Below are 27,859 nucleotides of genomic sequence, written 5' to 3'. Positions count from 1 at the left end.
ATTCAGAAATAATTCAAGGGAACATCTCAAGAAATAGTTCATTACAGTCTTCTGAGAGCCCTTCCTGAGTTAATCTTTTTTAACACTGTATTAATAAAAACTGCTGCTCCTACTCCAGAAATTCTCAACTAGGAATAATAATGCAAATAAACATGATTTTAGGATCAGAATTTAAATTTAATTATAATTTCATTAGAAGAAAACTCACATCTGTCTGCAACATACAGTGCACTTTTAAAAGCCATTATTGCAAAAAGGTTCCTCCCCTCATGCTGTAAAGTGAAGGGGAAGCAATTCTTGTAATAGACTGTTATGCTTAATATATGTTTTAAATCATCTTCCTGCTATAAAACCATCACATGAATTCCATGGTATTGCACAAAGCATAAAAGAAACTGCCATTGCACTTAATAAAAGCACAATAAAGAGTAAAGTAAGAATGTACCTTTCATTTGGGTTCCAAAGGTAAGTGCCAATTTTGCAAACAGCTCTGGGTCTTCGAATTTATCTTCTTCAGCTTTTACCCAAAAGCTGTTTTCTCCTATTTCTTGAGGCTCAATCTGAAAGAAAAACAGCATCACCAGAGTGTAAAAGGAGTGTTTTCAACAGCCAAGTTCAAGCAAATGCCACAGAACTGTGAGAGCTGGGCTCAGTGAAGTCCAGCCCGTTCTGGGCTGTTCTCTGCTGCTGCTCCCTGCACAAGCACCAGGAGCTCAGCTCTGCACACAAAGGGGCTTCACTGCACTTCTCCCAGCACAGCCAACACCAGCACTGCCCTTTGCAGGGCTCCAGCTCTCTCTTGATCACTTCCTAGAGAGTTCCCCAACTCTTCAGCACTTCTTCCCTGAGAACTGTATGGAACAACTTCCCAGGAAATGAACTGTCCCTGGGGACCTGGCAGAGGCTCAGGAGGAGCTCTCCAATGGCTAAACTGAAGGAAGAAAATACTCTGCAATATAGAAGCTGAAAGACAACTTGACTCTTCATGTATGACTCACAACTGCTATTTTCTTTTCAAAATATATTCCTCTAACAGCTTTGAACACATTATTAATTATTGTTTGTAAGTTTGTTTAAATGCCAAGTAATTTCCAAGGGCTATTTCACTTCAAGATGATATGCAGAAAATTTGGCAACACTATTTGTCAGCCTCGCCCCAATTTATCTGCAACACCCTGATCCTCCACTTTTCAGCCCTGCTTTACCAGCAGCTCCAGGGAAGACATTTTAAAAAACTACCTTAAACCAACACTAATGGGGAAGACAGTTACAGCAAAAGGGACTAAATTAAACAGTAAGAATTTTATTTCTCAAATGATGGCTCTTTAAAAGTGATGATCAAACAGACTTTCCACTTTCTCAGTAGGCAGGAGATCCCTGGCACTGTTCCCAGAGCACTTAAGCAAAGTGTCCATCTGCAGTTCCTCCCCATTGTCACAGCCAGTGCTCACAGAGACTCCAGAAATGATTCCTATAAACTCCCCAATGGAACTGAACACAATGAAATTGGCTGCAATTACCAATATGTATTATAAAATAAAACTTGCTTTTCTCTGTGTTTACAGGACAGCAGCCTATGTCCCACAATTACAAAACTTCAGCAATATATCCTGATTCACTCCTTTCTCCTTAGATACTTAATTCCTCCTCCCACAATGAAGGAAAGTTATTACTTATCCTTTGATGCAGATTATTTTATAAATACTACAGAAAAAGTAAAGATTTTCAAACTGTTTTTAAAATTTATTTAAATTAATACTCTAAAAACATGGCTGGCTGTTTTATATCATTCTAGTTAAATATACTAAAAGCCTGTTACCATGCTAGATATGCTTTCAGACTGTTTTAGTGCATCTCCAAATATTTTGAAATCATTTGAAATCATTGAAGCATTAGTTCTGCCAAAAGAAACTATAAATTGGCATGCCATGCATTTCCACACAGGCTCTCTCAACCTTCTGGATTCCTCTTCCAAGATTGGTGGGATTATTCTGCTGTTCTGTTGCCTCAAAGAAAGAGACTTTTGACCACTCTGAATTTAGAGGAACCACATCTGGAATATGTACAAGTTCTCCTTTTATTTGCCTTGATGATTTGGTACTTTTGGTGTTTTTTCCTACACCAAACATCCACATATCTTATTTTATACCACTAAAAAACTGCCAGCCACACCTCTCCAATGCAATGATTTACTCTTGCTAACAGATGCAATTATCTAATACCCCCATTTATTTTCTTTAGACAGGAGGAGCAGTGGCTGCACTGATCAGAAAGGGTATTAAAACAAACACAGCCCAGCACACAGCTGGATGTTTGCACAACTTCTGTTAGAGAGGGGCTGGATCTACTGAGAGGCAAGTAATAACTGGGAACTGCTTTAAGGCTTCACTTGCAAATCAGATTGTGCTTGCACTTTACTGCTCGAGTAATGTTTATATTTTAAGATGATTTTAAAAATCAAATGTGATTAAATACAACCATGTTAAGACACTGAGAGCTCATGGTGCCCAAACCTTTCCCTTGAGCAGTCCCATGGCTCCTCCCAGTGGCCACAGCCCTGCTCCAGCACATCACTAATTGAGAACAACCAGTAAATATCTGGGATAAATAATCAGCAAGTCACATTAGGGCCTGATCACCAATGTTGCACTCACAGCTATGTTAAACTATGAAATTAAGAAGCTTTGGTTTATTTTGCTAGGTACACATGAAAGCTGATTTAAAACAGTTTGGAGAGAAATATTTATTTATATACAACTTGATGCCAAGCTGCACTTCATGTTCACTGCAGCTGATAGAATGCAATGGAATTAAGTTGGCTTCCTGGGATACTGGTAAACAAATTCTGCCAAGAGGAATCCCAATTAAAAATCCAACACCAAGAGCATCTGTGAAGTGAAGGAGGGAAGGAACATCATCCCACATCCCCATCATACCTTTGACCAGTTGATTCTCTTCATTGAGACCTCCAGCTTATACTTCTTCTTCTCCTTCATGCCATGAGGCAGTGCTGGGATCACTGGGAAGGGAGCAAAGGGAGCCCCCCCCAGAGGGGGAGGCAGCGGGGGCCCCCCCAGAGGCGGCGGAGGAGGGATGGCCCCCCCAGGCAGAGGGGGAGGAGGGGGAGGCCCCACTTGCCCAGGCAGAGGAGGAGGAGGGGGAGGCCCCCCTTGCCCAGGCAGAGGAGGGGGTGGGGGCACATTGGGCAGAGGAGGGGGAGGTGGGATGGTTGCACCAGGCAGAGGAGGCGCTGGGGGAGGAACTGATGAACCAGGGAGTGGAGGGGGGGGAGGAATCCCTCCTACACCAGGCAAGGGAGGTGGTGGAGGAATAACTGCTGCACCAGGCAGGGGAGGTGGTGGAGGAATGGCTGGTCCACCAGGCAGAGGAGGAGGAGGAGGAATTGTTACACCAGGGAGGGGAGGAGGAGGAGGAATGTCTCCACCAGGCAATGAAGGTGCTGGAGATGGTGGGACGTTCTCACTTGGGAGGGCTGGAGGTACTGCTGGGACTTCTGTCAGGCTTGGACCCTGAAACATAAAAGAGGAATTCTTTTCAACAGTGACAGGAGGCAGTTTGATATGAAACTGAACCAACCAGGATGGGTTTTAGCCAACTGCACCTCAAGAAAGTGAGAAATGCAATTGTTCTCCTATTTAAATGAGAAACAATAACAATAGGTTATACCACGTTCCATAAAGCTGCCAAGTAAACTGAATAACCTAGCATTTTTATAAAAATAAATTGTTTCAATTTAAAAGAAAATTTAATAGTAGCAGTAACATTTAAGTGAACAGAACAGCATTTTATTTCTTACCAATGCACAAACCATTTATCCCACTTAGGATACCCCAGCAAGCTGGGGCATCAGGGATGAGAATAACCACGCTGAATTTTAACAACACTCAACTGCTGCTGGAAAATTTTCCCCAGCAATCAGAGGAACTGTTATTACAGTGCAAGAGGTCACAGGAGCACAGCTGTTCATAACTACTCTGACATCTGGAGGGGTGAAGGGTGTGCAACAACCTGTCTTTTAAATCTTCTTTGGTGAGAAGAAGAAAGAGCAATCACAATATCCATTCTCATAAATTCTTACTAATTATTAAGGAAGAGAAACAGCAGCATCTCAAACCATCAGAGGGGTGAGTGCAGCTAAAAATAAATGTCATCACATCCTGTGGGGAGCATAACACTAGAAAAGGGAACAGGCACTAGAATTACATGGTTAATTAACCAATGGTCAGCATTACTGTGAATGCCCCATCGTGTCTGGATAATCTGAACAGTGGTAGAATCAATAAAACAGGATTAACAATTAATTAGACTAAAAATACATTTTTTCCTTTGCACAAGGCTTGTTCCCTTGGCCCACAAGTTATAAAGCAACAATTGCTGCAGAACTCATTAAAACAGACTGTCAAATTTCAGTGTAACACTGGCTTGAAGGAATGTGCAACATGAAAATCAGCAAGAAGGAAGGAGTGTCTGTGCCTCCACCTTAATGTCCAAATAGGAAGTGAGATCCCAGGCATTAAAACAGCAAAAATAAAGACAAAAAGCATGGAAGGAGTAGAAAATAAGCCCAACTAAATCATAATATCTGTTAGTTCCTAAAAGGTATAAATGACCTGCTTAAAACCCAAAGCTGGTATAAAAAATAAAAAAGGCTTACATAAAGTGTAAGAGTGAAAAATACATATAAAATTAATTATTAATTATTATTTGTTTAAGAACAAACACTTGTAAAACAAAAACTTTCTGCAAAACATACAGGAGCTAAAATGTGAAAGCATAAACAAATACCTGCAGGGAAAAAAAAAAATCAGGCTGGATACAAGATTTTTATAGCCTAGGGAAGACTTTTTCTCAATAAAGCAGGTACCTGTGACAGGTTGAATATGCTCCTATTTGAAAAATGTTACCTCCATTAACTATCCTTAGTAACTTAGTCTGGCTGCAAAACAAATCAATACACCTAGAGCAGACTTTGCAAACTCCAGGGAAACAAGTTACTAAAAAAAAAAAAAAAAAAAAAAAATATCAAATCAACTCAGCTGCAGAAGCTGGTGTGGCACAGTTTGGTTACCTGGGTCCGGAGCTGTTTGACTTCTGTTTCAAGTTCTTTGATTTTCTCTTCTCGTTTCTGCAGCTCTGCTTGTGCCTCTTGTCGAGCTGTGAACTCCTCATCAAACTGTAAGGAATTAACCAGGACAGGAGAGTTTGGCCAGGTTTGGCCACACCACAGCCTACATTGCAGGAATTCTTTGAACAACACCAGAGCTGGAGCAATTGATGCACTTTTAACTCTTTCAGCTGCATTTTTCTAACATGTTCACTTTTAGCACCACAATTTCTTCCATCCATAAGTCAATGACAGACCCACCCAGATCCAGCTACTCAGTACAGATTTTTGCCTCCAAGAGAACACTGCAGAATTCTCAAACCAAACTCAAGCCCACATCTATTGCAGCAAGCTTCAATTCATTACAAATTAAATCTGCAATCATCATGTTCAAGAACATGTTCTGCCATTTGGCCTGAATATGCTTACTTAGACCAGACCAGCAAAAAATGAAAAATTTTAATTATATCAATACACACCTTCATAACACACAAACTTCAGTACTACTGCAGTTAATATAGCACATTCATTCATTTTTTAAGCTTATACCTGCACTTAAGTTATTTACTTGTGACTATTTCTGACAGAAGAGTAACAAGTAGAATTTTCCCATCAGATATCTACAGCAGAGGAACACAACAGAAGAGATGTACAGTTAATGCTACTCAGCTGCTTCTGATTTCAGACTCAGCTGCATCTGAGCCTTTCCCACACACAGAAGCACAGAGGTGTAAATCTGAAATCACATCCTCCCTGTGAGAGGCACTATTTCCCAGTCTGAGCTGGGAAACAAGCTGTGCTCCTGTCAGGATTCTGTTCCACACCTTCCAGAGAACCATGAGTAGGACTTACCTTCCTGGAAAATTCTGCTGCTTTCTTTTCACTCTCTTCTACTTTAGCTTTGTCCACACATGCATCTAGAATTTAAATAAAATATTACACACAAGTGAATCAAACATATCACAGCTCTGAGGTGCTTTCAACCAGAATTACCCTGTGAGCCCACAACACAAAAGCAACAGGCACTTGGATTTTTTGTCCCTGTCTCATTTCATTAAAGGTTACAGCATTTGGTCTGGTACCCCACAAGTACACCTGTAGCTTCCATGCATATTTCCAGAACACTGAAAAAATTCACATTCAGTGCAAGTCTAGACAGAAGAACACAAAGAAAAAGAAAAGAGTACAAACCAACAAGATGTGTAAAGTTAATGTCCATCCTTCCTCTGTATTTAAAATCTGGGTCCATGCCACTGCAGTGCAGCACTATCTGAGACACACATTCTTCTATGATCTTGTAATACTGAGGTCTAAAACAGGAAACATTTACAAGACAATTAGAACATGAAGCCTTTATGCAATTGAGCGGGGGGGACAACAACTAACTCCCAATATCTGAATTCTACAACTGCCAGAAGGAGTAGCAAGTTCAAAGACTTATTTGTAAATATTTTGGATATGGTGCCTTGGCCTTGCTAAGACACTGTGCTGCACATTAGAGAAGCTGACACTGAAAAGACCAGATCCAGGCATGTGGGAGTATTTTCAATTATCAGTTCTACAACTTCATGTTCTTTGAAGTAATGAATAAAACTTGAATAAAGAGCCCAAGGAGTTGAGGATTTTGGATGAGGGTGTTAGGCTAAGCTTCAGTCTTGGAAATAGACACAGTTATATTTACCAAGATCTTTTTAATGCTAACATGGAGCAAAAAGATAAATAACACACAAGGCTCAGAGTGACTTTTCAGGCATGAGCTGCCCAGTTTACCAGGGTCTCAATGTCTATTCTTGCCCCTAGCCCCCCAAAAGCTCAGCCTGGCAGCTGGCACTCACCTGACATAGTAATCATTCCTGATCAGAAGGAAATGCTGGAGAATTGACAAGAAGTAATTTTCAGAAGAAGTATCTTTCACCATATTGTACAGGAGATGAAACACTTCGCTCACATCAGTGCAAACATTGTTAAGAAAATACAAGTACTTAAAAAACCAACAACTTAAACAAACAAAAGACCAAACTACCCCACAGCAGCACAGAACAGCCACCCCACCCAAACACAGCCCCCAGACATTGCCCCCACTGGCAAAGTCAAACCCCTCACACTGAACTCCTATCCTTAGCAGGAAATATTATCTTTTCTACTAAGATTGTGCACAGAATTTCTGTTTAACAATTAGGACATGCTTCATTATCAATCAGAACATTCATACTATAGATTTAATGTTTTAGAATCCTGTAAATAATATCTCAGACAAAGCTTTGTTTCCACTCTGAGCTCAGCCAGGCTATTGGCAAACACACACTGGTCAATCATTTTTCATTTTATTTCCTAAAGATGACCTTTACTTGTAATTACCTGTTCTGCAAAACAACAACATTAGAGGGGATTTTATAATCCTCCCATTGATTGCCTCCACCTCCCTCTGCTTCCTCCCAAAACCTGCAAGCAGCCATTCTGAACTTAGGGAACTCTGCATTTCCTGCTCCTTCACAATTAGGAAAGGCACAAATCTGAAGTGCTTCAGAACCTACGAGAAATTTTCTTCCTTTTATTATCACAACTCATTTTTCTTCCAACTTGTGATCTTCCATGGGTATAATTTTATCTCTTCATGTATTATGAGACAGAGTTTAGCTTAATAAATGTTATTTATGAAAAATTAATTCAGTTCCCAATGACTTACATTTGACATGCAAATTTAAGCACTAATTATCTAAATATTTTCTAACAAAAAAAGCAACTGGAGAGAAATCTGCTCAACAAAGCCCCTGGTAAGACACACAACTGAGACAAATAACCTGCACATAGAGCACTGTAATTTCCATTTAACAAAGTTCTGAAGTGACACAAGTTCTACCAGCACTTCCTTAAAGGATATTCCATTTCAGCTTTGATATCGTTGAGACGATGTGACAGTTCAAAGTGGTCTTCATCTTTGTTCTCATCAAACACCCTCAGCTGAATATCCAGCTCCTCATTCTCCTTATCTTTCAAGGCCTGTTTTTCAAGGTAGAGTAGATCTTAATTTTTCCTTTTTTAAAGCAAGAATTCCCCCCCTTGAAGGACTGTATCATGATCAAATAGAAGACATTAACCTTTAGAACAGAAGCAAGTTTTAACTCAGTGCCTGGGCTTTTTTTATGATAATGATTCAACTGAGGAAAACTAAAGGTAAAATATCAGCTCACAGAGCAGGTATGGCCTACAGAACAAACAAGAAGATTTCCAGGTGAGTCCATTTCTCTTAATGGGACATAGCAGTTCCTGTTAATGTCAGAGTTCCAAATCTCTCCCCAAGTCAGAAATATTCCTGTTTGTGCAGCTGCATGAATTCAGACATGCAGCCTCAGAATGAATTTCTGATTTCATTTTTCCTTAGAATGTCCCAGAGAATTCTCAGCAGGGACATTAAAGAAAAACAGACTTCACAGAAAACAACAGGAACAGCAGATACAAAGAATTGAATCCAAGATTGGTTCCACAGCCAGATTCACATCCACTGAATGTGCAGAATTTGGCTACCTTCATTCAATTTCTAATATACTGACTTGTTTCAACTACTATTCTGGTTTACACAGCTCATGAGAATCTGGATTTGTAACTCAGAAGGCTGAGGGCAGATTTAGATTTATAATCTGACCTTCTGCACCCCCCAATCCTTAATCTGCTGGTTAAACAGTTTGGTTATTCTCAATAATCACAGTGGAGAGATGAACTCTTGGGTACAAGTGACTTACAGGCAATATTTTCTTCAGGCCACAACGCAAAAACTCATTTCTCAAGTGTATCCTGAAATCCAGGTCCTCAGGGGATGTAACAAGGGCATTGATGAGCTGCATACAAGCTACCTGTAATCAGAAATGCATGAAATCAATGCTTTCAGTCCCTGCTGCAGTTCAATCCTAAAACCAGAGATGGATATCAGTTATTATGCAGCACACATGCAACACTTGGGTTTATTTTAGCAACATCAAATACTGCTCTGTTTCCATATCAGGGTGCTTCTGCTGTGTCAAAATAGTACCATATGAATGATGATCCCAGAATAATCTCATGGAATGGTTTGGGCTGGAAGGCCCCTTAAAGCTCATCCAGTGCCATGCAGGGAACCTCCCACTGTCCCAGGTGCTCCAGCCCCAGTGTCCAGCCTGGCCTTGGGCACTGCCAGGGATCCAGGGGCAGCCACAGCTGCTCTGGGCACCTGTGCCAGCCCTGCCCACCCTAAATCATGCCCTAGTTATTCCCAAACTGAAGTTGCCCATTGTACCTCCTCTTCTTTCTCCTCAGTGTTCACCAGTTTGAAAACAAACTGTTCCTACAACAACTAAAACACAGAACCACCCAATAAACATCCATCCCCCAATTAGTCACATCACCAGGTGTTTTTTCCATTCCTGCAGAGCACTGCTGCAAAGTGCCTGAAGTCTCAGGATGGTGGCTAATGCTTTAATTGAACAGCTGTGCACTTTAATTGATTTATTTGAAAACAGGTAGGCAACAGCACAACGCCAAAAGTGCTGATCCACATTACAAGACTAAAATGGGACTCAAGGGAAATACCAAGTTTGGTAAAAGATGTTAACTGCAAATAGAGGTAGCTTTAGAGTAGGACAAAAAAAAAAAATCAATAGCTGCAGAGGAAAAAAATCAGATAAAGAGCACCTTCCTGTTTTAATTACATTCACTATTTAGCTTTAATAGAACACCTTATGGAGTCTCAAATTTCTATTAAAACACCCTTTCAAAGGCACTCTCTTGATAGAGCTGCATCTTCAGATAATGCAGTATCATCATGCTTGCTTGAATGATTCTTGTTATTTTACTACTATGACATGACTTAACAAGCCAAAGCACATGTCCAATCTGAAATTAATAGAGAGAAGAGGTGCCATCTGCTCTGATTGCTTCTGCCAGAGACTCTGCCTTAATGGCTTGTGCTAATACATTACCAGCAAAGAATGACTTTGTCAGAAACAAGGTAATGAGTCCTGCAATTGTGCCTTCACTGAGTATCAGTGAGCCTGGGGGGGAGGCTGGCAGCAATGGTGGGTGCTGGTTGTTGTTTGCCTTAAATCAACAAGGTCATGGAGCAGGAGACAACTCCAGAATGAATTCTTCAGTGATAGCACTATTAGGATTAGAATGTCATTTATAGAAGCTTATTGGACATCATTAACTCATCAGCTCTGAAGCAAGAGGTGCTGATGGTGAGCACAGCATTCAGGCAGCTACAGCTGATGTGTATCTGAGCCAAGACTGGGAAAAGGCATCCCAAGGATCCCTGCCCTGCCTGTATTTTACCATATCTTTCAGCCAAGGTAGCAGAAAAATAAATTTGAGTACAAAATGTGCATGACTACTGTATTATGAGAAGGCAATAAGTCAAAGTCATGCATTATTAGGATATTATTGGCCTTTATGCAAAAATGGCAGTACCAAAAAAACCCAACCAATCCCAATTAAAAAAAATTATATCTTAATACCAACCAAAACTCTGGTGCCCAGAGAGCACAAAAACTCTGTCCATGGACACAAGCAGCAATGAGCATGATCTAAGTCATGACTTAGTAAAAAACACTGGCATAGATTACTTTATTATTTTATAAAGATAATTTTGAAAGCTCACTGGATTACCCTCAGAGAAACACAGAGAAAGGCACATGTTGAACACACAGCAAGGAGTGCAGAGTGCTTGTTGACAAAAGTACCAATAATATCCTGCTGCACTTCACTCATCCCAAAAGGATCCCTGCCAAAAATGGGCTCACCCCATGCTCCACCTGCCATAATTAGCACATACCTGAATATTTAAGGGGCAACAGGTACCGGTGCCTAAGAACAGGTTTATTACCTGCACATTACACCTGGCATCCAAGGGAAGAAATATCACTAATTACTAAGGTCAAGATTTCTTAATCCTGTTTTTAGAAGTGAGTTCCTCCTCCCAGCACTAAAAAGTAGAAAATCCAGTAGCAGAATTAGTACTGGTATTTAGTTCTCCTCTGTGACTGACCACTGCAGTAACAGCACTAAAAGATGTTCTGTGCAGACTGAAGATCCCCAAGCAATCCACAGTGTTTCAGCCACAGGAGGCAAACCCACCTGCAGCTGGATGAACTCGTGGTTCTCCAGGCCTTCCACAATCTGGGAGAAGCGCTCCTCCCTGCTGTGCCTCTCTGCAGCAGTTGTTATAGCACCTAAAAGCTTGTCCAGGCTGAGAGAAACACAAACTGTCAGGAGAGCACAGCACAGCCAACCTGCTCATCTGAAACAACCCAGCCCACTGCTCACACAACTCAGCTTCAGTGCACTGACAGAGTTGAAATGAATTTATCTACAGAAAGTTGAAAGCAATCCAAGAACCAAGTGTTAAAAATGTCTACAGGAATAATGTTGAAATAAGAAAAAGTGTGAATAAATCTCTGTATTATTTCAGCTACAACAATTGATGAGGGGGGGAAAATTCCTCTCTTTGCAAGACTGTGTACTTGATAACAGCTGACATATTTAACATTTGGAAATGCTAATAAATTGTCCTTTCAGAAACCAAAATGGTTTAATCTATTTATTGCATAGAAGACACCAAATCTGCCCATTTCAACCTTCAATAAATAAACACAGTGATTATCTTTGTTTTAAAAATCTCATGGGCAAGTGCTAAATAACTAAGTTGAATGTTCCAAAGCCCAGCTGTAAATGTAAACTTCTTGTTCCTGTGGCAGAGAGGTGATTCCAGACCTCCCACTTCAGCCACAGTGTGCAGGTCTCTGCTCATTTGCTTTTCTCAAATTAATACTGAATTAATTCAACACAACAGGTGAAGTCTCTCATTTTAAACCACATTATTAAATACTTAATAGGTTACATTTGTTTCACTAACAGTTTTTCTCACCCAGGTCCAAATTAACAACTCATGAGCACAAAAAAAAAAAAAAAAAAAAAGCTTCAACATCTCACTCACATGTTTTCCTCTCCAACAATGCAGATGGCAGAAAGTATTTTCACTGTCTCAGTCATCATGTGGGGTTGCTTTGGATCAATTGCTCTTGACAGCAGCAAGAGACTCCTTTCATCTCCTAGAATCCTTTGCAAACCATACTGGGAGAGGAAAAGCTCATGGTGAAAAGGTTGTGCTTGCCTTGGGTACCCATCACCAGCTCCAGACCCTGAGGGATTCTCCCAACCCCTCCCTCCCAGAGGGGCTTTGGCAGCAAAACTCCCCCCAAACCCCTGGCCAGCATTTAAATCAGTGTCCCAGTCTTGCACTTGAGGCTCCTCAGGAGACACCAGGAAAATCAGTACCCACCAAAAGACAAATCAGGTTTTATTTTCTATCTGTATCTGAAACACCTCAGCAGTATGAAAAATGTGCTTTTCTCCCACTTCATTAGACAAGCTCCTCTGTGAGATTTTTCTAAACTGAGTTAAAGTAATTATAAGTAACTTTTATGCAGTTTTATTTGCTGAGGAAGATACATCAATAGACTTCACATTTTGCTATGAACAAAACAAAATTACAAGTCTAACACATCAGCTTCTAGAAGGTGCTCATACCCTGTAAATCTGAGCAGCCTGTGTTAGAAACAAATCAGATACAACTTAACCTAAACATTTACTCTTTAAAATATATTAAATCCTACTCAATTTAAATCAGGTGAAAAGCACATTGCATTAACAATCATGTACTGAAATCTGAATTTGGAAAACCTTTTTTCTTCAGTTTCCAAGTAATTAATTTCTAAATTTACCTTAAATTTATACTATGATCCTCTCTTTATCCAATATTTTACTTCCAGAGATCAATTGTGTTTAACAAAATTAAGAAAAAAATGCAGAAAGGTTCATGAAGAAGACTCTCAAGAGAAGTTAGACTAAGTTTAAGACCTGCATTTCCAAACTGTTAAACTCCTTCCCTCTCCAATATTTAACATGTTATATGCATCTTGAACTCAAAGCCAAATCATGCTAGAAGTATGTGAATTTAAAAAACAAAACTTACTTTATTGTTCATAAATGCTTTGAGGCACTGGATAAGTTTATGTTGATTCTTCTTATCAATACTTTCTTGCCTTGAAAGGAAGAAGGAAAATCACATAAGGAAAATCTTCACAACCTCCCCATCCCTCCCTTCAAATGATCCAGGTCCTTACTGTTTCTTGTCCAGAAGCTTTTCCAATGCATCCAACAGAAGTCCAAGACCTTCATGTCCAAAATTGTTAACCCAGCTGGAAAAACAAGCCAAAAAAAAATTCTTAAATTATTTTTTTAATCAAATGCAAAACCTGCAAATCTATTTCTCTGTTACTGCTTGTGCATCCCTTCATGGGTTCCACTTTTAGTCTCACTTCCCAAAGACCTGATGAGCCACGAAGGCAAACAGCTCCAACAAGTCCAGATTGCTGAGAGCCACAGAGAAGGGTGAGGAGATGTTGCAGACAGCTGCAAACATTTCACTTGTCCTTACCCAGGCTGCTGAGAACACTGCTCTCCTGTCACCAAGCATTAGCATAATTACTCTGCTTTCAAAAAAAAACCCAAAGCCCACAACTCTCCTGCTTAGCAAAAACAGCATGATGAAAACTACTGCAGAAATTGCTCTGCTTACCTGACTGGGTTGCTGGTTAGAGACACCCTCAAAGACTCCAGGCAATTAAGAAGTTTTTCATCTGAAATTCCAGATCTCAGTTCATGGATATATTCTTGTGAGGACAGGGTACATTCATGCTTGCTGTTTTTCAGTCCCCCCTATCACAGAAGGCAGAATGCTGCTGAGTGTTCTAGTGATCAAACAGTGTTTAGATGCTAAAAGATTAATATTTCCATATGAATTTTCAAACCATAGTACAAATATTCAAGACATCTGACTTGCTTGGATTTGTCATCAGTGTTTAATAGCTTTGGTTTTACATGGCAAGGATAACTATTCTTGCTGGAATCTTTTCCACTCCCTTGAGTAAAAGTGCATGTAGTACAAATGGAATATAAAAACTTAATTCCATCCTTCAGCTGTATTAACATATTTAATGAGAATGTGTTAAACATCCACTTCACAACACTGTATTGGAAACAATCAAAAACACAAAAAACCCAGTTCATGCAAGTTCATGACCTATTTTTTGCTGTACCATAGTCCATGTTTGGTCCCTAAGAGAGATCTCTAGAGGATCTTGTTTGCTGCAAAAAAAATCATACAGGAGATTTGACAAAGAGCTCTCTCCTGCAGAAGTGCCACTACAGAAGAATAACTACTCACACAGTATTTCACTATTAAAATACCTGAATATCAGTTTTAGAGCTATGGTATTCAACCCCATGAAGAAGACAAAACATTTCTCCAAAAGGTGCAACTAATCTCTTGTACAGCTCTGACAAGTTGCAGTAGGCTTATCTCAGAAGAGTGGCTTTGATTCATTTGCAGCTCTTAAAGCTCCTTAGCTCTGAAGGGTCTGTTGAAGAGAACCTGATAAAGATGTCATGGGTGTTAAGGCAATATCAAGTGCCTGCCCTAGAAGAGGATTCTCATGCATTTGCTTTTAATTCCATCACTACCACCACAAATATTCACACTGTCTCTCTTTCACAGAGTTCCACTTCTTATGAAGTTTCTGGTTTGCTCTCTTCAAATTCTTACCATTCATTTTCCAAAAATACACTAAGTATGGCTGATAACAAAATTGGCTAAATTTCAGTGAATGCCTTTGACCTAGCCAGACTCAAGGCACAAAGCAGAACTGAGTTCAATATACTGGGAGATTGAGAACAAAACCAGACTGTGACTGCAGTGAGACAACAGGGTCTCCTGCACTGTGTCAGCTTTGAGGATGTTCCTTGTGCAAAGCACCTTCAGCTGGGCATCACACACCAGCCACACATCCAAGGACCAAGGCAAAGATGGGGAAGAAGGATATAAAGGGACTGGAATCAGTCACCAACATCCTAAACAGAGAGATGCTCTTCCACTGGAAGAAAAATGAATAAATGGCTGGGGATTATCTGCATAAGAGTAGGAGCTGATTGTAAATCAGGTTAATATATCAAAAATCATCAAAATTCAGAAAATTAATCACTCTGAAGGACCATAAGATGAAGAATGCGGAAAAAGGAACAGCTTTATCCCACCCATTGGATGGATGGGAATCAGAGAAGATTTTGTGTGTAACTAATGCACATCATCTACACAATATAGACCTAACTGGGCACAAATTTTGTCATTTCAGCCATTCCCCAAATGGTAAGAGAAGAGAAATGCTGCTGAGAGCCACAAAAAGTACAGAGATGGGACAATGGCAGCTTCAGTCAATGCCACTGCCTGTTCATCTAGACCCTGAAAAGCACTCTAGAATGCAAGAGAGTGGATTTCCCCAAGAGATGAGATTGTCCTCCCACTGCAGTCTGCTGCAAGCTCCAAAGGAGACTCCAGCTCAGACTGGGCCAACCTGAACTCTTTGATTTCTTTGTTTCATATTTAAACCAAGGAGGGATCTTGCTGCCTCCTCTCTCTGTGCCACCCAGGCCATTAGAGAAGCACCTCTGCTCTGCCTAGTCCCTTATTTCCATAAGGCCCACGTGTCCCTGAAAACAGATCAACAGTTCAAAGAGCTGGCAGTGTGCTCTGCTGAGGCTCCTCCCCATGGCCTGCAGGACAGACACATCTCTTCACTGAACCTTGGAAAAAGCACAGCAATAACTGCACAGCAATAAGGAACCAACTCCTCTTCCTTATTTCCCTCCCTCTTCACAATGGATGGTCACTCAAGGCATCTCATAAAAATCTATTCTTGAAAAATCTCAGACAATTTTCATCTTACCAGGATTACTTATTCCCTACAATCAATGTCTCAGTCTCAATCCACTCTTACCTCTAGCCATGCTAACTGGAGTGCTGAACCAGCTGCTACTTCTTTTATTTCCCTCAAAGAGAGTTTGATTGGAATACTATTTTTAAGTATTGCTATGCCTTTATATGGATCAAATTTTACTACAAAAAATTCTCATTTAATTTGAGGTGTAAGGTCTCAGAGAAAAATGCTTTACAGGAGAACATCTTATAAAGATGAAAGCAAAAGTAAAGTAGAAAGAAACTGAAGAGGGTTGGGTCCCACATCAGAACATTCAGAGTTTAAAACAATGCTTAAGAATGAAACTCTTAGAGATGACTTCATGGCTGGGCAGTGTTACAGTTAAGGCTGAGGATGATTCATTGATGCCAACCCCAATGAGGCTGCACCCCACAGCAGTCCCAGCAGTGCTGAGCATCCCATGCCAAATTCACATCACTTCAAGCCCCCAAGTTCCCATGAACAGGGAAATCTCTTCTCTGCAATCTCTACAGCCCAGCAGCACCACCAGGAAAGATTCCCCTGCTCCCTGACCCCAGTGAATCTGTGACTCCCCAAGGAAAAGCTCCACAGCTCTAGATGGATCCTGGAGAAGCACACAGAGGTGCAAGAGCTCATTAAGCAATAATATGCAGAAACAATGCTCCAGGCACAGCATCTCTTCCTCTAGTATTTAGTAAGTTATTTGCACAAAAACATGCTTTTAATGCAGAGCAGTTCTTGCTCTCTATCACACTCTGAACTCCAAGGCATGAGGAAGAAAACATCTTAGAATTTCTCCCTACCCATTGTGGGAACATCAGCTTCCTTTCTAAAATAACCTCTTCACAAAGCAGCTGCTCAGGCTAATTCACACCATAAGGAAATTAGCCAGCAGCAGGGATTATTTGAAACTGGTTTTAACACACTGAACTGGAAAATTAATAATTTGTCCCCTTTAAATGCATAAGCACAATGAAGGTAGTTTCCTCAATCAGGGGAAGAACCAATAGCATGTACAGAATTACAAAGTACTGCTGAACATAAAAGTCTCTTTAAAGGCCACTCTGAATAAAACAAAGCCAAGAGAAAAATATATAAGAATATAGTGTGTAGGATACAAACCTAACTACATCTGAGGTAATGGTTAGACACTTTTAAGACATAGATTGTTCTCCATTATTTTTACTACAGGATTTAATTACTGAATATGGCCTAAGCAGAAAGCCTTGCTGTACCTGAAAAGTCTGTTTTGGCTACAATAAAAAATACAGCCCATCCATTCTTTAAAAGAACATCTTTGCTTTCAACAATTATTTTAAATCAATATGTAATTATTCCTCAAAAAAATTCTTTTTTTACAGGAAACAAACTTGCTGAACTCGCTTCACCAAATTAAATTCCAAATATTTGAATTCAATCAGGACAACATAAAATGTAGATGAGTCCTTAATAAGAGAGAATATGCTGTCAGTGATCTCAAACTTATTGACCTCCTGAATCCTCTAAATTCATCTTATTCTCACATTGATCTGTGCAAGTTGGCATTTCCAAGACAAACTATGAATAATAACAATTAGGACAAAAAAAAAATCCACATCTAAACAGAATGAAGTAAGCCAAACACTGTCAATTTAAAACTTCAAGTGCCTGCCTTCAATAAAAAGCAAGACAAGCTTAAACTATACTTATTGCTCACAATGAAGAGATGAGCTGAATATTTGGAAATAAACTCCTGAAAACTTGAATAGATCCCTCAAAAATGTAAGCAATGATTTCATCCTGGTAAGATAAACATGATTGAGGTGGTTAACAATTATTTTGATAAAACAAAGACTCAGTTGTGCCCAGTGAAGTTTTAAAGCCCAGATAAAAGTCCAAAATATTGCAGCCTAATCTCTAAAATGGGAAGTTGATAAGAGAAAACAAAACTCTATGTCGTACTCACCGGAACTTTACTTCCGACTATCTGCATGCAGTGGCCAGCCAAGAGAGGTTATTGTGTGAAAGAGATAATAATAACACATAAATCAACAGCACAGTACTTAGTAGGATGCAGTTGCACACACATTTTTCAGTGTTTAATCATTAGTAGTAGTTACATTCTTTTATTACTTTATCTCTTGTTTAGGGGTTAGAGCTTCTCAAGGGAAAACAGCAGCTCTACAGCAGGAGGAACACTTTCAAATTCTGATGTTCTGCTGCTGAATCACCAGTATTTGACACATTCACCAACAAATAACTAAATACCTGTCTTGACAGCTACATCTTGAAAGATGAAATGTGCCATTTTTTAAAATTATCAGGTCAGATACTCTATATATGACACTGAGAACACACTAATGGCACACTGACTTCCTTGTATGTATAACAACTGCTTTTATTATGGAGCTTTTGATCTGTTTGGATGATGTCACCACTGAATTTAATTAAGTTTTCGTAATCAAAAACATAGCCTACAGTTATAACTCCAACTTGCATTTCAGAAAATCTCACATGACATTTTTATTCAACTGCTCAGTATGGATGCTTTTAATTACATGGATAATTAAACAGTGATTTTCAGAATGCCATCTCCTCTTTACCATGGAACAGCATCCCTCTGTATTCATGAGCAAAAAGTTGAGTTTCCCCAGAGGAAACTGCAGGCAGGCAGCACATCTGTGCCCTGCTCTGCCACCCTGCACTAATGGCCTGTTCCTGAGACACCAGGGCAATGCACACCTGCTGCAGGAGAACAGCCTCACCTGCTGCAGGAGAACAGCCTCACCTGCTGCAGGGGCACAGCCTCACCTGCTGCAGGAGAACAGCCTCACCTGCTGCAGGGGCACAGCCTCACCTGCTGCAGGGGCACAGCCTCACCTGCTGCAGGAGAACAGCCTCACCTGCTGCAGGAGAACAGCCTCACCTGCTGCAGGAGAACAGCCTCACACACCTGCTGCAGGAGAACAGCCTCACCTGCTGCAGGGGCACAGCCTCACACACCTGCTGCAGGGGCACAGCACACACCTGCTGCAGGAGCACAGCCTCACACACCTGCTGCAGGAGCACAGCCTCACACACCTGCTGCAGGAGAACAGCCTCACCTGCTGCAGGGGCACTGCACACACCTGCTGCAGGAGAACAGCCTCACCTGCTGCAGGAGAACAGCCTCACACACCTGCTGCAGGAGAACAGCCTCACACACCTGCTGCAGGAGAACAGCCTCACCTGCTGCAGGGGCACAGCCTCACACACCTGCTGCAGGAGCACAGCCTCACACACCTGCTGCAGGAGAACAGCACACACCTGCTGCAGGAGAACAGCCTCACACACCTGCTGCAGGAGAACAGCCTCACCTGCTGCAGGAGAACAGCACACACCTGCTGCAGGAGAACAGCACACACCTGCTGCAGGAGAACAGCCTCACACACCTGCTGCAGGAGAACAGCCTCACACACCTGCTGCAGGGGCACAGCCTCACACACCTGCTGCAGGAGCACAGCCTCACACACCTGCTGCAGGAGCACAGCCTCACACACCTGCTGCAGGAGAACAGCACACACCTGCTGCAGGAGAACAGCCTCACACACCTGCTGCAGGAGAACAGCCTCACCTGCTGCAGGAGAACAGCACACACCTGCTGCAGGAGAACAGCCTCACCTGCTGCAGGAGAACAGCACACACCTGCTGCAGGAGAACAGCACACACCTGCTGCAGGAGAACAGCACACACCTGCTGCAGGAGAACAGCACACACCTGCTGCAGGGGCACACAGCACACACCTGCTGCAGGAGAACAGCCTCACCTGCTGCAGGAGAACAGCCTCACCTGCTGCAGGGGCACAGCCTCACACACCTGCTGCAGGGGCACAGCCTCACACACCTGCTGCAGGGGCACTGCACACACCTGCTGCAGGAGAACAGCCTCACCTGCTGCAGGGGCACACAGCACACACCTGCTGCAGGGGCACACAGCACACACCTGCTGCAGGAGAACAGCCTCACACACCTGCTGCAGGAGAACAGCCTCACACACCTGCTGCAGGAGAACAGCCTCACACACCTGCTGCAGGAGAACAGCCTCACACACCTGCTGCAGGAGAACAGCCTCACACACCTGCTGCAGGAGAACAGCCTCACACACCTGCTGCCCCTGACAGAGCCAGCTCTCTGCACCCACTGTTACCTGCTCACACCTGCTGTGCTTCTGACTTCTCAATCTGCAGCTGCTCAGCCTCTACCTGCTTCCCTCTCTACTCTGATCTCTTCTGTTATTCCTATAGGAACACTTTTGGAAACCAAAGTCCCTCCCTGTCCTTCACAATCAACACTTCCTGAAGAAGTTTCCTCAAGAAGCGACTGCCATCACCAGACAACCTCTTCTCCTAATTTATCTTCTCCTCTCATCAATGTTCAGCTATTCAGTACAGCACAAAATGTCACCAGGTTCAGTTCTGAAATCCTTCACCAGTTCTCAGGAACAATTTCCATGGTCAATCTTTCTCTCCAAGTGAGAGAAGGAATGAGAAGCACAGAAAATCACTTCCCATGAAAGCATCCAGCTCATCAGCTTCTGCATGTCCTCCAGCCCCAAGGAAAACTTTCTTCACTCACTGAAACCCAAAGTGCCTTACTCAGATGTCTGAAGATGAAGTTTTTTTCAGAAAAGCATGGTCAACATGCTGCAGACAGCACACAGGCAGAGAAAATGAAGCACCAAATTTAAAATAATTTGGTTAAGACAAAAGCAAATGAAAGTGATATTTTCACACAAAGGGAGGGAGCTCAAAAGCCTAATTAAAACAAACATGAAATGAACTGCAAGAAAAGTACATCAACTGTTAAATGTGTTCTGTGAGCTCTAAGCAGAAGGTCCAAGTATTTTCAGTGTAAAAAAGGAAGACAGATAATTATCTGTGACAAAAGAAAAAGGTAGAAAATTTAAAGACAGATCATTTTGAATGCAACCAGCATTTTCATGGAAGACTGTCCTGAAGAAAAGAAAGTTTGACAATTCATGATGCAGTAAAGATTGATTAGGGTTTGAATTCATTGAGCAGAATAGTAGTTGCACTAAACAGAAGATGAAATTACAAGTGAAAAAGAGATTTGGCACCACTGTAAGATACCAATCAACTTTTTTAAATTAAGCTCTGTATTTTTGATTTTTTTCAAATCAAGATGCTAGCTATTCAAAAGTTCAGTTAGGATTACACTCTACAGAAAGGTAATGCATATTTCTGAAAGATTCCATTCAAATGCTGTGATTCAACTGCAAGGAGGACATACTAAAGCACACAAACTGCAATATGAGCTGTTTTTCCTCTAGGAAAAACACTTGGCAATGTGTAAAACATCCACACTGGTGCTGACTGAAGCCCAAAGTGCACATTTATGTACCAGGACCTTTCAGGATGACTTGGTTTAAGTTGTTAGTAGTGTGGACAATTCTGCTGCCAGTTCTGTGGTGTTTGCCATGCTGCAGCACACATGGGAGCAGGGCAGGGCAGGCACATTCCAGCAGGGAGCCATGCAATGGGAGCCATGCTTTCCTTACTCAGCTGCACATTCTGGGCTTGAGGCAGCTGCATTTCACCCACATCTCCATTGTTCAACTACAGTTTGGGAGAAAATGCAAATACTTCCACTTCTACTTCACTTTCTACTGATTCAATAAAGTATTTTGCATACTAAGAAAAAAATTCAGATTTAATATTGATCAATAAGTGAAGGTAAAAACCTTACAAAGCATAATTAACAGCTTCCAAAGACAGTCTAGTTCATAGTTCATAACATTCACTACATAAGCTTGAATAATTCTCCAGTAATTTGTACATTTAGCTAGACCATCCCTAAAGCACTGGACTCCTTCCAGCACACACTCAAGGACTGTGGATTTTGTTTAAGATGAACTCATGCAGGAACATCACTCCTCTCAGAACTTAAATCACCATTTTCATTGCCATTTCATCACCATTACAACACAAGCTTTTCCTCACTGAACTTCATAATGTTCCATGCAAGGCATTTGCATAATAATTGCATGTCATTGTCACCTTAATTTTTTAAATTTAACTCTGCAAAGGTGATTTTCAAGGGTAACAAGGGACAAGTCAACTGTACTGCTTGAAGTCCATGCTTAAAGATTCCTTAGGCAGACACCAACATAATCTTTCCTTATTTCTGTATTTGCCATAGTCAACTTTTAAAACACAAAGCATTGCTGGTGTACTTTATAGCTAATTAGTGCAAACAGCTCGACTGCAGAAAATAAACCGCAGCTTTTGACTAATTGAAATTGTATTTCTCCACTTCAAAAATGTTGGGGTATCCAGTCATTTCCTTACACTTCTTGCATCCCAAAGAAGACATACTTCAAAAATTCTGCATGAAGGGTTAATCAATCAATTAAATTCCAGAGAATAATCAATATCAATGAAAAGTTAAAACATTTTTCTATTCAAAATGTAATTTGAAACTGGTTTTAAGACCATCTTTTCACTAAAAGAGTCTAATACTGAATTCAAAAAGTCAGAAACTTTGGGTACCAAAAATTCTTAAGATGAATTGCACAAAATATGCTCAGGTTCCAACCATTACTCTACTTCATGGGATTTGCAGTTTTTTATAATTTCCAAGAAATAACCAATTTTTCCATTGCCCAGCAAGGGGAATGCAAACTACCTGCTCCGATGCAGCTGCAAGCATTTACAAGCGTGTTACTAAGTACACATTTATTTTTTTTCCTACCACTCTTAAGTAAATCCAGACAAAAAAACTGCAAGTTTCAAGTGTAAGAGTCCAGTCTCCTTGCTCAGCACTTACAGATTTGGCAGTGGCAGAGATGTACTGCACAACCATCTCCCGTTTGGTGCTCAGGTCCTTGTCTCGCAAAGGAGCTTTTCGTTCCTCGTTCAGGTTCATGTCCTCCTGCACACCAACAGGCCAGAAACATCAGGAACACAGCTCAGCATTTGTAGTAGTCTTGGTTCTTTTTAAGCTATTTTTGTTAAACAGTTAATTTTCAAAGTGACTTTTTCCAGGTTATCTCCATGTGTTTGATTTTGCCCTATGTGATCTCATTTAATTCTGTCACCTCAAGTGTTAACTGATTTTGAGACTTAGCCAAAATTTAAATTGCATCAAGGGTAGTTAAGATATGTGAAATTTGGCTCAAGAAGTAAAACTAGAGGAGCAACAAGCACAACAATTCTACATTTAATGTTGATACTTAAGTGTCAACTCTTGTGATGTTTCTGTGTTTTTAGTGAACTCCTATCAGAGTGGACACCATTCCTGCATTATCTCATCAGAAGGCTGTTATTGCATGGAGTGTTAGCTTATGGAAGGGGTACAGGTGAAATTGTTCCAACTGATGTGCTTAAAACAATCCTAAAAGTCTAAATGCTCTGCCAGATTAAATCTATTAAGACACTTCTTTTAACTGATTAAATACAATGCAGTCATTACTAGTCATGACTAGGCTTGCCATTAAAAGTCAAAGTCACTTCAGACTGGCACCTAAGAGCAGTCAATGCTCCTGCAGTAACTCCTGGAGAACAGCCTTGTCACAGAGCTCTTGGGCCTATTGTCTGCTTCAATTAACATTACCTGGAAAAGTTTAAAACTAATCCCTTAACAAGCAAATCAAGCAAGAGTTAATTAACACTTATCCAATCCCTCAAAAGACATTAACAGCTGCAGTGAACAGAGCAGAGCTACCCAGTGGAACAGGACAGCTCTCCCCATACCCACATCTTACCATCATTTTTTCAAAGAGATCCATAACTTCTTTTTCTGATAAGTTCATGCAGCGCTCATCAACAAGTGCCTGGGCATGTGGGATCTCACTGATGGAAGGCTGAGAGTCAATAGGATGCTGAATGAGAGGCTTCTCCTTTTTCACTGCTGACTTCCTGAAGCTTGTGATTCTGTCACGCTGCAAAGACATTCAAAAATAAGCAGAAATAGAGAACAGCAGCCAATTACATGGCAGCAGTGCACGTGGTTTTAGTTAATTCAAGCAGCAGAGTTAAACTGACCTGTAAGTAAAACAAAAAACTCAAATATTCAGAGATTACTTTGCACAGAAAGACAATAATACATAAGGTAAACTCATGACAGGTCACATGCAAAAGGGATTTAAACATTTCTCACTGGTACAAAATTGCACCAGCTGGGTTAGCACTCCAAAATCTTCAGCTCATCTTCTCTCATGGCACTAATTACCCTGGGAGTGAATAAATATGGTACCACAAAGGTAATGGCCAATGTTCCTTCACTGAGGAGCTCTAAGTCTTTGGAGGACAACTGAAAAAGGCAGTGTGGGGAAGGAGGTACTCACAAGTTCATCAGGCTTATTAAACAATCCTGCTAAAGTAAAATAAAGTTGGTAGAGGAATTAATGCCCCAAGCATAGCTCATAACTCCCTGAAGAGTTTTTGAGTAGGAAGTCCTGGGATTAGTGCTGAGCTTTAGAAAGGCAGGTGATGGATGGCTCAGACAGAAGCAGCCCCCATGGTTAAACAGCCACACGTGGTGGAAGCATCAGGCACTGCCAGGGCTCTCTGGTTAGGGCTGCACCACTCCCACCTGGCTGCAAGCATGCTCAGTTACTGGGTTAATACTGGAAATAACCAGCACCTTCCTTATAAGGCCATTTTATTGTGTTTATAACACAGAACTCTATCCTGGATAGAGTCTAAACTCTTGATTTAATAGCTGTCCTTAATTTTTTATATACACATAGATATGTTCATTTTGAGAACAACATGAATACAGCAATTTTCCTCCAAGAACTCTTGGCATCCACAAATACTCCTGTATTTGTTTCAGGCACTCAACAGCCTTATGAAGATGTGCTCTACCAGCAGCTCATGTAGGGTCACCATGATCATTCAGAGCAGTTACTGTCATCTCCACCAAAACATGTAAACTGAAATTGAGATTGGCTACAATTAAATGACCTCTCAGAGGTGTGAAATGTCTGATGGAGTACTTTGTTTGTAAAAATTTTGATTCATTTTAGATTAGTGAGTCCAGAGTGGAGACACTAGAGCAAGAGCTGTAGAATATGGAGAAGAAAGATTATTTTTCTGTTGTTTTGTTTCTTTTTATTCTTTTTTGTTGATCTTTGTTTTTGTCATTATTTTTGAGATGCTACAAGATTATCTTAAATTTCTGAAGGAAGGTGTCCCCAGATAAGCTGCATTCCCTTTGACTTTCTTTTGAGCTTTTTTTTGTTGTTGTTTTTAAGGGAGGGGTGGTAGGGGGGTTTTCTTCTTCCTTACATATTTTTTTACATTTGTGGACAGAAGCACAATACCTACAAGGATACTGTTAATGTCTTTGACAAAACAAGAATATTACTTTATTTCCTACCTTATTAGAATAGTTTAAACTACATTTTTAGAAACTAAAATTAGGGCACAGCCTGGTGAAAAGGCCAAGGATAAGACAATGCCTGAAAGGCAATATCCAAATTTAGACAAATGCAGTTTTATGTTGACCATTCAACAGTCACCAAAAGTCATTTAGACCCAATTTCACCACACTTTTATCTGACTCAAGTATAACTTATTAATAACAAATTTGTTCAATGAGATTGCACTGGTGAGATCACTTGAGAGACACAAAGGATCTTCTATGTGATTACCAGGCATCATTTCCTCATGTCAGATGTGCAGACAATCATTAACTACAGAACCAGACTGGCTTTATTTCATACACAAATAATACAAGGCAGTAATTTTAACAAAATCCATTTTGATATAAGTTTTTTGGAACCAGTTTTAAAGTATTCAGCTTTTATCACATTAGTGCTGCTGAATACAAACTTGTTCTTTGGCATTCAGTACACATTTATTACCCTAAAGGGTTCCACTTGAATCATGTGGCAACCAGCTCTAAAGAACCACTGCAGATCATTTACTGGTAAAGAGAAGGTCAAGAGAAATAACATTTCAACTGTTGAGTAACAGTTTCAACACAGCCACAGCATCACTAAAGTATTTAAACTGTGCTTAAGGAAGTTCTCCAAATAGAAATAATGATTCATCTTCTTCAACTGAAGTCACAAATTAAGATCTTTAGGAATAGTCACTCAATTTTCTGGGATCTGATGCTCAGTATCCTTATAAGAATGTTATTTTGTCCACAACACTGAGTAAAGTAGCATGCAGCGTGGAGTTACCATTGCAAATTAAGATGCTACAAAGACCTTACCACATCATCTGCCAAAGTTTTTATTTGAATATTCTATTAAAAGAACAAAAAACAACACACACAAATCAAAGAAAAAAAGACAGTGTTACCTACTGCTTCAGAATAAAGAAATCTATTTCATGTATTTGAACATTAAAAAGCATTTAAAAGTTCACTAAATGTTCTAAAAAAACTGCAGGCAAATGGACATGGGGTCTCCTGCCTTTTCAGTGAAAAAGCAAGTTTGTGTGACTGCCCCTGAGCCCTGCAGGGCTGCAGCCCAAGGAGCAGCCAGGGCTCTCAGGAGGTTTCCAAAGCAAACACGGGCTCTGAGCTCAGAGCTCTGCCTGTGCCACCCCAGCCAGCTGGACATCAACTGCCTGAAATCTGAACTGATGATGCACAAACCTCCCTCCCTCCCTCCCTTGTGCCTCCTCACTCCTTCCTAAGCAGGAAAATCCTGCTGACAGCAATCACCAACGCTACATTCTTATTCCTGGCCAAAAAACCACCCATCTTGCACACCAGTATCAAACATCACTACTATATCAAGGAAACATTTGCTCAGTTGACACAAAGCAGTCAGGAACAGGAGTTAAGGTCTAGAACTCGTGGGGGACAGAATTTGAGAAGCATTCAGAAGTAATGGGACAGTGGAGAGCACTGACCCCAGCTCACAGCTCAGTCCCACACAGCCACTTGCTCATCCCCTCCCAGCAGCACCATGTGGCCAATCAGAAGTATAAAAGTAAGAAAAACTTGATAGTTGAGGTATAAAGACAGTGCAATAACTGCTGGGGAAAAAAGAAAATAAAGAAATAAAAAAGCCATCATTTGGCACCAGCAGGCCAATGCCTACCCAGCCTGTGAGCACCTGATTGGAAAATACTCCTCCCCACCCTGCAGGGCTGTGCCTTTACTGCCCAGCACCATGTGATACATGCTGGAATGTCTTTGGTCACTGAGGATGAGCTGTCCTGGCTCTGTCCCCACCTCCAGACACAAGCAGCAGAAACCCTGGACACTGGGAAGGGCTGTTCAGCCAAAGCTGAGGCACAGGGGGTCTTTGTGCCAACGCTGTTCTGGTCCCAAATCTAGGACACAGCACCAGATGGGCTGTTCTGAACAAATCCACCAGTACAAACATCTGCACAGCCAGATGTTGACACCATCCTTTCATCTTCCAAACCATCACATCTCAAGGCCCTTCCTCACACCTCTTCTGTATTCTCCTCACCTGGACTTAGAATGGAATTTATCATCTTGAAATCAAAACTAACATGTCCACTTACCACCTAGTAAATAAACATTTCAGAGGTTTCACAGAAAAATACAGCCAAGCCTAACCCTGTTTTTAACCCAGAGACAGCCAGGCAAGCAGTAAGTTCTGAAACTCCATATGCATTTTTGGAGCTACTTGTACAAGAAGTTTTTTTCCCCTTCTCATTTAAGGACTGTCAATCTCTGCCAGAAGCTGGAACAGGATCATCTCCCCATCTCTACACTTATATTGCATTTGTCACTCCAACTCGTCTGGGCAAAATACAGAAGACTAGAACAAGATAGCAGAGCATTTTTCCAGCCCTGCAAGCACTCTTCCCAGACATGCTCCTGCTGCAAAGCTCCACAGCTGCCAGCAGCCACTGGAGATAAGCAGCACGTTTAACAGGGAGCAGAGACACTGCAGGTAGCTGCAGGCACTTCTGTACCTGCAGATCCTCACACGATTT

The 27,859-nt window shown here is 41.0% G+C and overlaps 1 protein-coding gene across 5 annotated transcripts in view; it reads right to left on the bottom strand.

Moving 5' to 3' along the window:
* DIAPH2 (diaphanous related formin 2) overlaps window positions 1-27,859 on the bottom strand; it is a 164,022-nt gene that overhangs the window by 122,211 nt on the left and 13,952 nt on the right. For 2 of the 5 annotated variants that reach the window (XM_056491013.1, XM_056491012.1), the window contains exons 2-18: window positions 26,151-26,183; window positions 23,689-23,865; window positions 22,752-22,856; window positions 17,894-17,914; window positions 13,734-13,873; window positions 13,279-13,353; window positions 13,128-13,197; window positions 12,090-12,226; window positions 11,231-11,342; window positions 8,866-8,976; window positions 8,007-8,125; window positions 6,961-7,077; window positions 6,317-6,435; window positions 5,978-6,042; window positions 5,090-5,194; window positions 2,937-3,530; window positions 446-560 (exon numbers count right to left, since the gene is read on the bottom strand). In XM_056491013.1, coding sequence (XP_056346988.1) covers window positions 446-560; window positions 2,937-3,530; window positions 5,090-5,194; window positions 5,978-6,042; window positions 6,317-6,435; window positions 6,961-7,077; window positions 8,007-8,125; window positions 8,866-8,976; window positions 11,231-11,342; window positions 12,090-12,226; window positions 13,128-13,197; window positions 13,279-13,353; window positions 13,734-13,873; window positions 17,894-17,914; window positions 22,752-22,856; window positions 23,689-23,865; window positions 26,151-26,183 — 2,215 coding nt within the window. The remainder of the gene's footprint in view (window positions 1-445; window positions 561-2,936; window positions 3,531-5,089; window positions 5,195-5,977; window positions 6,043-6,316; window positions 6,436-6,960; window positions 7,078-8,006; window positions 8,126-8,865; window positions 8,977-11,230; window positions 11,343-12,089; window positions 12,227-13,127; window positions 13,198-13,278; window positions 13,354-13,733; window positions 13,874-17,893; window positions 17,915-22,751; window positions 22,857-23,688; window positions 23,866-26,150; window positions 26,184-27,859) is intronic. The other 3 variants (XM_056491014.1, XM_056491015.1, XM_056491016.1) reach the window with 3 other exon arrangements.

This window comes from Oenanthe melanoleuca, chromosome 4A (assembly GCF_029582105.1).
Source record: "Oenanthe melanoleuca isolate GR-GAL-2019-014 chromosome 4A, OMel1.0, whole genome shotgun sequence".
NCBI lineage: Eukaryota > Metazoa > Chordata > Aves > Passeriformes > Muscicapidae > Oenanthe > Oenanthe melanoleuca.
Note: the sequence above shows the minus strand (reverse complement) of the source record. Positions and strands in the feature narration are given on the sequence as shown.